The sequence below is a fragment of the Scylla paramamosain genome, chromosome 41, assembly GCF_035594125.1.
Source record: "Scylla paramamosain isolate STU-SP2022 chromosome 41, ASM3559412v1, whole genome shotgun sequence".
NCBI lineage: Eukaryota > Metazoa > Arthropoda > Malacostraca > Decapoda > Portunidae > Scylla > Scylla paramamosain.
The window spans coordinates 4,819,557-4,832,499 of NC_087191.1; the positions used below are offsets into that span (position 1 = coordinate 4,819,557).

General features: G+C 39.3%; 1 protein-coding gene across 5 annotated transcripts in view; it reads right to left on the reverse strand.

Moving 5' to 3' along the window:
- The window catches only part of LOC135092853 (nuclear hormone receptor HR96-like), a 211,426-nt gene that overhangs the window by 23,482 nt on the left and 175,001 nt on the right, over positions 1-12,943 (reverse strand). For 4 of the 5 annotated variants that reach the window (XR_010263092.1, XR_010263093.1, XR_010263094.1 and 1 more), the window contains one exon: positions 4,137-4,317. Coding sequence is in view for 2 of the 5 variants with exons in the window: in XM_063991597.1 (XP_063847667.1) it covers positions 4,137-4,317 (181 nt within the window). In the remaining 3 variants the exon portion in view is untranslated. Of the gene's footprint in view, positions 1-4,136; positions 4,318-9,215; positions 9,333-12,943 lie in introns of all 5 variants that reach the window. The other variant, XM_063991598.1, reaches the window with a different exon arrangement.

Sequence of the window (12,943 nt, forward strand, 5' to 3'; positions counted from 1 at the left end):
TAGGCATAAACATGACAAATCCAGGCACCTGCTCGTTGTTGACAACTATTACATCTCTGAAGCCGCCACTCTGTTTAACCTACCAAAAGAGAAGGGAGTATAACAACATCAATTTACTTCTCCTAGCTGGAAAGAACTAATGAACCACATTCTAGGGCAGACAGTATAGATGACACACTCCCAGAGTGAGGGTAATACCCCAGTTGGACATCTGCCCATGATAACACAACCACCCACTGTCCAACAGAAATATTACACACACACTGGCCAGGTAACAGCCATTTACAATCATCCAGAGGGCACATTCCCACCTTTTATAAAAGTGGTGGAAATCTGGCAAGAAAGCAGACAGCTGTAACCTACCACAAATATTATTCAGTCCTCTAATCTGCTTCACTCACAGCTGTGGGCCAAAGAGACCAGTAGCATTTAACAGGCCCAGTAGCATTTAACAAACACATGACACAATGCTCATGACACTCAGACACAAACTAGACCCACAACATGACACTGTACTTAGGCAGCAATGGGGAGAGGGCAGGAGCCTGCTCCTGTAAGTACTCTGTACAAAGACACAATGGACATCAGGAAACACGAAAAATAGCAATGCATGAGATCCCAGCTCGACACACATAGGAGTAGCGGAATGCAGCTATTATGTCTCTCAAACAATATCAAGATCTGCCCAGATTCTGACCTCCCATAGGGCCTAAATAGTATATGATAATGACACCAATTCCACCCTTAGCTGTAGAGTAATAATATGCCCTCCCTATGCATGTATAAGTATGCCTCTCTCTATACCATGTCTACCCTCAATGATATCTGGCCGACTACTGACCAAGTTGGTGAAAAAAGCTGTTAAACTCATCCCCCCCTTCCCACAATGCAGACACAAGATGGAGGCTGAGAAGGAGAGAGGGAGGTGGAGCGGGGGGTGAATTTTGTCCTGCTTGCCTTGCTGTTACTCACTATATCACTGGGGAGGAGAGGGGAAAGAGAGAGACTGATGATGACTCAGAATGCTTTACTTCACAGAAGCTGCTGTTTTAGCTAGAGATGAGATGTGATGTTTCCAGTTTAGTTTATAAGTAAAGGACAGCCTGGGGATGTTCAGTGTCATTGAAGAAAAGTGGATAGTTATCTGGAAAGTCGTGTTGAATTGATAGATGGAGGAAATGAGTTTTTGAGGCATTAAACATTATTAAGCTTGCTCTGCCCCAATCAGAAATTTTAGAGAGATTTCTTGCATGAGCTGTTTATTTCCTGAAGGGTTGGACATCTATGAAAAGACATGGAAAAGTGCAATTCAGTATTATCAGTATAGGGTTGACAGGATAAGAAGTTTGGTTTATCAGATAATTGATGAATAACAGAGAGAGGATGACAAGACAAAACCCTGAGGAACATCATTGTTAATAGACTTAGGAAAAGAACAGTGACCATCTACCACAGCAGGAATAGAACAGTCAGAGAGGAAATTTGAGATGAAGTTACAGAGAGAAGGATAGAAACCACAGGAGGGTAGTTTGGAAATCAAAGCTTTGCGCCAGACTCTATCAAAAGCTTTTGATATGTCTAAGGCAACAGCAAAAGTTTCACCAAAATCCCTAAAAAAGATGACCAAGACTCAGTAAGGAAAGCTAGATCACCAGCAGAGTGGCCTTGACAGAGTGGAACCCATACTGGCGATCAGATAGAAAGTTGTGAAGTGATAGATGTTTAAGAATCTTCCTGTTGAGGATATATTCAAAAACTTTAGAGAGGCAGGAAATTAAAGTAATTAGACAGTACTTTAAGGGATTACAGCAGTCACCTTTTTTAGGAACAGGCTGAATGTAAGTAAGGAAACTTCCAGTAGGAAGGAAAGGTAGATGCTGATAGACAGAGTTGGAAGGGTTGGACTAGGCAAGGTGCAAGCACAGAGGCACAGTTTCAGAGAACAATAGGAGGGTCCATATGCCTTGCAAGGGTTTCGGCCAGTGAGGGCATGGAGAAAACATCACTGTGAAGGATCTTAGTGAGTAGCATGAAGTAGTCGGAGGATAGAGGAAAGGGAGGAACAATATTGAAAGCAGTATAGGAAAAACAAGTTAATTTTAATGGTAATGCAGTGTCCACTGGAAACACAAACAGACAGATGAGAGTTTAACACATTTGAAAAATCATAAAGCCTGATGACCGCTGACAAATAGACACCACAACATTGAAATTTAAACTAATGGCAAATGTGGTTGTTGGAGGAATATTCTAGTATGTTTGTCTTTTTTTGGTTTTAAATGACAAGCCAGTAGTGTTGTGGCACTGAGACCATTTCTGCCATTTTTAAATCATATTAATCAGATCAACTCCAATGACTATAAAAATGGTGCCAATGAATTCCCCATTATCAGAAACCCAAATAAGAAAACCAAAATAAATTTCCTTTATCAATTATTTTTTTAGTGTTACAGGTAAGTAAATGGAGTTAAAACAAGTTGTTGTTTTTTCAGGGAGGACTGACTTTTGTTTACATTGATCCCCACTGTCACCATAAGCTGCACTGAAAAATTAATATGCAGAAATACTAAATAAGTACAGAAATACTGAATTAACATATCTGTATACCAATTTTGATTACTTTATCTGCAAGAAAACATATATAGGAAGCTGCAAAGCTTTGATTGTCTTCCATATTAAAAGCAATTTTATTGGTAAATTTGAGCCAAATGAAACATACCTTATGCTTCAAGACACAACTTATGAGATTGAACTATGCTGAATGTGTGTTATTTATATTCCATAAAACCTCAGTTTTATCATTTTGGCCAAGTGGCACCAATTATCACATAATGGGATGTACTAAAAAAAAAAAAAAAAAAAAAAAGGTGATACCCTAATTTTTTTTCTAACCTCTAATCATACAGATCAAGAAAAATGCCAAGTGTGGCTATAAAAGAGTCATGTACACAAATAATGTCCCCTGCCCCCCATCCCTAAGCCAGGACTAGTAGACAAAAGCATCAATTAGTTAATTAATAATGTATAAGGCAGACAGCACCATAGTTGCTTGGGGCATGAGGTGAAATGATTGTAAACAGTTTTCTTTGTGTGGCATTTCATTAAAACCTGTGTACACCATTGTGCTCAAGGGACTTTTCCTCAGTCCACACTTGTTGGCAGAGGTAATCTTATGTAAAATGTGATATAAACATTATAGAACTGACCTTTCATTTCAATTCACCATAATTTCTTACCTTTTTTGTTTTACTGACAATTCACAAATGTATATGAATCCTGCAATCACTACCATGTCTAGCAGTAGTAACCACAATGGCTAATCTAATGTGTGAAGTGAATTCTGACAGATAATAAAGATTCATATGTCATGTCACCTGTACTGATTTGGTGGACTCACATTAGAAAAATTAAGTGTCAAATCTTCACACACAGCAGCCTTGTGGCTGATGGTGCTGCCATCATTAGCCTGCCACCAGAGCTGATTCACTGATTCTTGCCTCCACTCACTCTTGCTCTCTGTGCAGCATCACCTTATTTGTCTTCCTTGGCTTTTAGCTTTCCTCTTTAGGAGGATGTTTTGCAGCTGTTTTTAAGCATATTAACTGTCTTGAAAATTCTCCCCTGAGAAAAATCTGTCTGTTTTGTAGGGATATCAGACTGGTGAATGGGTAGAAAAGCTTACATCAGCTCTTTACTGAGCCCAGCAAAACCCATTCTGGTAACTTAACCAGTGGCAACTGCATAAAATTATTGCAAAAACATAAGAGCATTAAATACCATCAGTACAGTCTGTTTAGAGCCAGTATGAGCCTTGCATCATGCTGCTGGTGAGAGGCAAGGCATTCAAACCCCTGTAAAAGAGCAGTGACCACACAGTGCATCCACTCACTGAGGCACCTCTCTCAAGGATGGTGTGATATATTCTCAAGAAATAATGCATTTCACCTACAATACTTTTTAACAATTATATGGTGACAATCAGGCTCACTATGGTTTAGTGGCAATTTCTGTGCAGTCAGGAGTGTAATCCCCATATTCCTATTGCATTTTTCAGTTTGATTCACAAGAAATCAGTATGCTGGAGCTGCTGGAGATAACTTAAGAGAAAATTTTCCTAATTCTGGAAAATTGTTTACCTTGAAGTTATAGTCCTCACACAGTGGAGCAAGGAGGCCTTTGTTTGCCTCTGTCAGCTCTTCAAGCTTGGCTCGCTCAGCTTCATTCAGCTCACTGGGAGGAGACAGGTGCAGTGACAGGAGGGGGGAGGAATACTCTGCCCGGATGGCGGTGTTCATCAGGGTATCCATGACTGATGAGCTGAGGATTGAAGGGTACATTAGAATACTAGAGCATAAGAAGATGAGGGAAGCTGCAAGAAGCTGTCAGGCATGTATGTGACAGTCCCTGCAAGAAATATACCTATTTTCAATTATGATCTTCATCCATAAATTTACTGTCTTATTGTTACTCATCTGTATCGAACAAGAAATTCTTTGTGGCTTGGAGTTCCTAATGTAAAAGGTTCATAAAATTCTTTATGGCTTGGAGCTCCTAATGTAAAAGATGCATAAAGTATATAATAGATATAAAGTATATAATACAGTAATAAGATTAATAGAGTACAAAACATTAAAAGAGACTAATGTAAAAGATTCATAAAATATATTATAGATTAATTGAGTAATAAAAGATTAATAGAGTATAAAAGATTAATAGAGGTGTACAAATAATAAAAGATTAATACAATATAACAGATTAATAAAGTATAACCAATTAATACAGTTTTACAAAAGAAATATAAGTTCAGCTATAACAATGGCATAAGAGGCTCCTACAACCAGAGTGATGTAACCAGCGAAAATTAAAAAGACCGAGAAAAAAGCAGTCAAAATTTTGCGAGTTTCAAAATGCAATACATCTTCAATGGACTGAGATAGAAAGTAATGATTGGTATCAAAATATTCAGTAATATATAGCCTTTATAACTGTTTACAACTGTTCACCTGAACAAGTTTAGTTGAATTACATTATGAAGTTACAATTAAATTACATTATTAAAAGTAAATAGGTGACTGTGTTTTTTCTTTGATACAGTTTTGTTATGGATATCACACAGCTACATTAAAATTGTATCTAGTGCCCACATATTGTTTATTTCCCTTATCCTATCAAGTTGTTTTCTTTTCTATGTACTAATAGTGGAATCACAACCATTAAAAATTCTTCTTTTTAGTGAAGCTATCAATTTTATGAAGCAAACACATAAGCAACTTACAAGTACTTCCTAAGATTAACACAGATGAAGAGAATGACTGTGGTGGGATGCCTCATCCCTGCCCCAACATTCTACTCCCTGAGGCGTGCCTTTGTCTCCTGCTGTGACCTGACGCCGCCTCTGATCACCAGCCAACATTGTGGACTCCGAGTGGGGTCAAGCCTCACCTTTGTTTCCTGCCTATGCTGAGTGGGGTCCCAGTGGAGACAAGAGCCCCTTACTTTGCTGGCTGCATAAGCTCCAAGGAGCTTCACAAGCCCCAGCCTGACCTGACACCTTGCCGCTCATGCTGGCATCCTTCCCCGGTCACCACACCAGTCGTTGTCCTGCCTACATCAGGCAAGGACATGCGACTCCTGGCGACTTCACATTATCTTTTGTACAGTTTTATTTTATTAATGTAATGCAGCTTGTTTACCTGCACCCTTGGGCACCACCACCTAAACAAGTACCAACAAGAAGTCAATACTAGTAAAAAAAATGGTGGGAGCGGTGAGAAAGAGGATGCCTGTCTTCTCCTGGCCCATGTGCCACTGTTTGCCAGTGCAACTATAAGTTTCATCACCTCTGGGTTTGCTATGTTACCATGACTACTGTGCCTTCCTCAGCTGCTTCAGGGCTTCTCTCAAGCTTTCTCCTGCCAAGCCTACAGCCTGTGCTCCCATACAACTTCAAGCCATCATTGACACAACTCAACTGATTTAAGCTGCTGCTCTGTCATTTCAAGATTGGACTTCTCAGCCATCAGTTTTCACTTCAATGCTGCTCATTGACTGATTTAAGCTGCTGCTCCATCATTTCAAGACTGGACTTCTTAGCTGTCAGTCTTTGCTTCAATGCTGCTCATCAACTAATTTAAGCTGCTGCTCCATCGCTTCAAGACAGAACTTCTCAGCCATCAGTCTTCGCATCTACTGCAAGTTGATGTGTTTCTTGACTGTGTGGCTTGTTCCTGACATGTCGTCCACATTTGTTGTTCACCATGTTCCTGTTTCCTGTCCATGTGGTCTTCCCATAATCTGCCACAGCCCACCACATTCAACAAAGATTTCATCGCCATCATGTGCGTTATTAGTGCAGTTCGGTGCAATTTTTTCAATTTATTTGGCACAGAACTACCATATTCTCTTTATTTTAGGCATCCAGTGATGATGAAGTGCTTTTCCTTGCCAGTGATTCGCTGTGATGACATCACAGCTAGAGTGAGTTTTGTGATTGGCCAGTGTGTGCCCTCTGTTCTGTGAGCCTCATGAATGGCTATGTGCATATATTACGTGTCTTATACAGATAAGCACATCTATGGGATGTGAATTATGTGCTTCAGTGGGCTTGCATCACTCCGTGTGTTTTTATAGGCATGAGGACATGCGATGTGGCAGGATGCCTTTCCTCCACCCCCATATTCTTCTCCACGAGGTGCGCTTTTGTCCCCTGCTGTGACCTGATGCCGCCTCTGACTGCTGGCTGACCATGTGGGCTCCAAGTGAGGTCAAGCCTCACCTTTGTCTCCTGTCTCTGCCAGCTGCATGGGGTCCCAGTGGTGACAAAAGCTCTTTACTTTGCTGGCCACATGAGCTCCCAAGAGCCTCACAAGCCCCAGCCCGACCTGATGCCTCGCTACCCATATGGGCAGCCTTCCCTGGTCACCACACCAGTTGTTGTCCTGCCTGCCCTGGGCAAGGACATGCAGCTCCTGGCAACTTCACATTGTCTTTTGTACAGCTTTATCTTATTAATATAATGTAGCTGATCTACACCTTGTTTAGCTGCACCCTTGGGTACCACCACCTACACAAGTACCAACAAGAAGCCAATACTAGTACATACTATAAATTTTAAAAATTCAACTGGAAAAATAAAACAAAAGAACTAATAAATGTTATGAAAATATTCCAGCATAAAAAGTAATGGAATATAAAGAAATAATAAAATCATCCGATGCTTCGCCCATGCTTCTTCGTCTTTTAGTGATATTTCTTTTTTTTTCATTTTTCTTCCTCTGGGGGGTCCTGGCTCCTCAGGGGATATGCTTTTGTATGCCATAATAATGAAAGGCTTGTGTTATGTAAAAGCAAAATTAACACAGCAACCTGCCATTTAAAAATAGCAAGCAGGCTGAAGGAAGGGACAGTGTAAAGTGTGTGGATGTAGTGGTGAGGAGGTGTCCTGGTGTAGGTGTAGGTTCACTTGAAATCTATCTAACACTTGGGGTCAGTCTACAGTGTGACACATGACTTGCAGCATGAGCCATCATTGGCTGACTCTTCCTGTGCTGCTGTGGCGAGGGAGTTACCGTATTCACCAGTGCATTAGATGCACTTTTTCTTGGAAAAATGTATCTGATGCTGGATACCTTGGGTCTAATGCAGCCATAGTACAGATGCCTAGGCCTGTAAGCCTATACCTATAGGTGTGGAGTTGAAGCAGTAGTACACTAAGCATAAATATTGTTACAATAATAAAATTCTCTCTCTCTCTCTCTCTCTCTCTCTCTCTCTCTCTCTCTCTCTCTTTCCTTCCCCACATCTCCTTTCCCATTTCTCCCCTCTCCTTTCCCTGCTCTCCTCCTCCTTTCTCTCCCTTGTCCCTTACCTCTGACAGATAAGAGGGAGGGGAAGTGAAAGGGAGGGAGGTTTGAGACAAGAGGAAAGAGTGAGAGGAAAAGAAAAAGGGGGGAAGGGACATAACCGGGGAAGGAGAGTACGAGTACATGAGGCAAGAAAGTGGAGGAAGGGTAAAGGAGGAGGATGGGAGGATGGGGAGAAAATAGAAAGAATAAATATAAGTAGCAAGGCTGAAGAGCGAGTGAAGAATTAGAAAGAGAGAGAGAAAGTATGAGAAATAAGAATTATCTTTTCCTGTCCCCTACTCTTTTTCATTTTTCCTGCATTTCCTTTGCATTTATGCTCCTTCCATCCACTTTTATTCTCAATCAGTCTCATGCAACTTTGCAACCCACAGGATTGTTCTTATTCTCTCTCTCTCTCTCTCTCTCTCTCTCTCTCTCTCTCTCTCTCTCTCTCTCTCTCTCTCTCTCTCTTACACACACACACACACACACACACACACACACTGAGAGAGAGAGAGAGAGAGAGAGAGAGAGAGAGAGAGAGAGAGAGAGAGAGAGAGAGAGAGAGAGAGAGAGAGAGAGAGAGAGAGAGAGAGAGAGAGAGAGAGAGAGAGAGAGAGAGAGAGCAAAGCACACACACACACACACACACACACACACACACACACACACACACACACACACACACACACACACACACACACACACACACACACACACACACACACAGTTTTATATTTGATGGTAGTCTTGCACAGCCACAGCACTGCATCACACCAGATGTGAGGACAGATTACACACACTTTTAGGGATTTTAGTGAAATTTTCACTGTTGCTTAACATATATCAAAGGTTTTTGATAAAGTCTGGCACAAAGCTTTTATTTCAAAATATCATCTTATGGCTTCTATCCTTCTCGCTCTAGCTTCATTTTAAGTTTCTTCTCTCACCATTCTATTGCTGATGTAGCAGACCATTCACTGTTCTTTTTCTAAATCTATTAACAGTGGTGTTCCTCAGGGTTTTGTCCTGTTACCCACTCTCTAACTACTATTCATCAATGATCTAAACCAAACTTCTTGTCCTATCCACTTCTACACTGATAATACCACCCTGCACTTTCCCACATCTTTTCGTAGGCATCCAACTCTTCAGAAAGAAAAGTTTATGCAGGGGAGCCACAGAATGCCCGACTTCTGATCTCTCTAAAATTTCTAATTCAGGCAGAGCAAACTTATAAACGCCTGTAAAATTCAATTCCTCCATCTATCAACTCAACACAACCTTCCAGACAACTATTCACCCTTCTTCAGTGACACTCAACTGTTCCCCTCTTCTACAATGAACATCCTCAGTCTGTCCTTTACTTACAAATCAAGAGTGGAATCTTCACATCTCATCTCCAGCTAAAGCAGCTTCTATGAAGTTAAGTGTTGTGTCATCTCGGCCAGTTTTCTCACCCCACTCTCCCCTTTTCAGCTGATAACTCTGTAAAGAGGCCTTATCTGTCATTTATGGAGTTTGCTTCATGTGTAAAGGGGGGATTGGGGAGGTAGTGGGTTCCACTCACACTTCTATTTTAGATAAGGTGGAATCCAAAGCCTTTTGTCTTACCAATTCCTCTCCTCTAACCAACTGTCTTCAGCTTCTTTCTCATTGCTGCAACATTGCAGCTCTTGCTATCTTCTACCGGTATTTTCACCATATTTGCTCCTCTAATGTTGCTAACTGCATGCCTCTCCTCCTCCCATGGCCTTGCTGCACAAGACTTTCTTCTTTCTCTTATCCCTATTCTGTCCACCTATCTAATGCAAGAGTTAACCAGTATTCTCAATCATTCATCCCTTTCTCCACTGATAAACTCTGGAACTTCTTGCCTGCTTCTTTATTTTCTCCTTCTTATGACTTGAACTCTTTCAAGGAAGTTTCAAGACACTTACTTATTTATTTATTTTTTTTTTCATTATTATTTTGTCTGACATCTCTACAGGAACTGGCACTGAGTGGGCCTTTCTTTTTATTTAAAATTTTTGTTGTTGTAAGCCAGTGGCCCTCTTACATAAAACACACACACACACACACACACAATTTTTTTCAATAATTTTATGATGAAACATAATATTTTTTTTCCACAAAACATCCTTGTATGCACCTATGCATCTTATGCAGAGGTGCATCTAGTACACTGGCAAATATGGTACTTCTCTCTGGCCCCAGCAACTGATAGCTATCACTGAAGCACAACATGAAGGTTTCATGGATAATTTCACTTGGATAAGTTTTTTGACCCTATTGTGGGGTCCATTCTGACATCCACACTCTCTCCTGTCACAGCAGGAAGTTTGAAGAAGACAATGCAATAAAAATAATTTCGGCCATGAGGTTGCTTATGCCACTCTGGCTATGGATGCTTCATATTCTCCCACACAGCTAAAAAACACATAAAAGAAACAGTTCAACTAGAATATTGTTACACTCTCACATTTGTTAAAAAGCAGTATAATTTTGAGGACAAAAGATTTCATATATACGAGTATATATATATATATATATATATATATATATATATATATATATATATATATATATATATATATATATATATATATATATATATATATATATATATAACTGATTTAAAAACCGCAGTGAGTCTAGCTTGAGATTCCACACAGTGTAGACATCTGCCAGTTGGCCGCTGAGAGGCATAGTGACTAAAACTAAAGGGGTGCACTGCATGGTGTAGAAAAGGCATCTTCAGTTCTCACAAGGGCTTAGAAGTTTAGCTCCTCAGAGCTCTGCCCACTTGAAGAAAAGACCAGTGGAGTTCCCTGGCGTGCTGCCCAAGGAAAAAAGTGCTGAACAGTTCACTGGCAATGTGTCCCTCACAGAGACTGCAGCAGCCTTAACCACTCACTGCTTGAAGTTTATGGTATTTAAAAGTGAATTGCTGATGTTTCATGTCTTGTGATTGTCAGTTGAATAAAAGTAATCATGTAGGCCTAATTCTTTGCTTTTTTCTGATTGAAGGGAAAAAGCAGGCAGACACATTGGTTATTCTTGTTTAATGGTTGTCACATTTAAAGAACAGGCATATAGTAATATGCTGCAGATTGGTTAAGACATGTCTGATGTTGGCCAATACGACTAATAAAACTTGCTGCAAGGTACTGTGCATACAGCAGTTATGAAATGAAATGTCAAAGGGTTTCTTTGCTGGTATTTTCACACTATTTCAATATTTTGGGTGCATTCATCTATTAGGTATCCCTATTTATTATCCTGGTCTGTCTAGACAGACTCCAAGTATTATGATATAACAAAATATTGTCTATTATTAGCAATTATGGAGCAAGGGTAAACTGTGATGCAGGAAGCAAGTCTAGCAGGTCTCCAGGTTGCAGGTCATTCACAGGGGTGAGAGCAAGGTCCCTTGCCCTGCTGTTCAGATTCCGTCATGATAAGGGAACATTCTATCCCATGTATTGTTTCTTCAGACTTGTCCTATTTCATCACGTGTGCTAATACAAGCCACTATCCAGAGTATTTTAGTGTGAATTGGTTATATCAGTCATGACCGCACACTGCATTATGGCATTGTACGTGAACACAATGTGTTGGAAGTTGTGGCCCAAGACAGGAAGGCCATTCAGACACCTTTACTTGTCCGGCCAGAATGCCGCATGCAGTTGGAAGGCTTGACTGTTCCATGCTCATTGTAAGCAAATGTTACTATTCACTTAATCTGAAACAATTCATGCTACACAGTTTTAATAATGTTTTTCACTCATAACTGACTTGTATGCAGACAATTCTATGTATGCAGACAATTCTATGTTTGAGATTTTACTGAAAACAACACATGCCTAAAGCCTGCTCCATTACATTAAGTCCACAAATAGGTAAACATACATGTCTTATGCTTTCAGCCACCCATCTTAATAAATTATATGAATAAAGGAGAGAGGGAGAAATGAAAATAATATGCATGAGACAGATCATCTCATAACTCAGAGGTACACCTGCTGGACTTTGGCTACACACATTCCTAAGTCCACGAATAGGCAAACAAACCTGTCTTATGCTTTCCAACAGCCATCTTAATTGATTATATGAAAAAAGGCGTGTATAGCCCAAAAAGGGGGAGAGAGAGAGAGAGAGAGAGAGAGAGAGAGAGAGAGAGAGAGAGAGAGAGAGAGAGAGAGAGAGAGAGAGAGACGTGCCTCATTTTAACTCAGATCGTATGCCTGGCATATTTGAGTCTTGCATTTGGCAGAAGCATTAAGTCTGTCACTACTCAGTATCATCACATCACCCATAAGACAAGGTGCTCTCTCTCTCTCTCTCTCTCTCTCTCTCTCTCTCTCTCTCTCTCTCTCTCTCTCTCTCTCTCTCTCTCTCTCTCTCTCTCTCTCTCTCTCTCTCTCTCTCTCTCTCTCTCTTTCTCTCTCTCATGATATAAAGTATCAAGTAAGTACGCATTACATTGTTTGCAGAACGTATGATACTCTTATTTTGTGAACTGAAAAATTATGATGACGAGTTACAAGCAAAACGGCTCACGACCAGTCTTGAACATATCTCGCTCATAACTCAAACACCCTCTGTATGTATGTATGCATGTATGTATGTATGTATGTATGTATGTATGTATGTATATATATATATATATATATATATATATATATATATATATATATATATATATATATATATATATATATATATATATATATATATATATATATATATATATATATATATATATATATATATATACTCGTATATATATATTACATTATATATATATATATATATATATATATATATATATATATATATATATATATATATATATATATATATATATATATATATATATATATATTTTTTTTTTTTTTTGCTAGTACTGGAGGAGGTTTCACTCCCACAACAATATATATATATATATATATATATATATATATATATATATATATATATATATATATATATATATATATATATATATATATATATATATATATATATATATTGTTGCAGCACTGGTATTGTGATGGCAGCACTGTATTGATGATGCATTGCAACACTACAGAAGC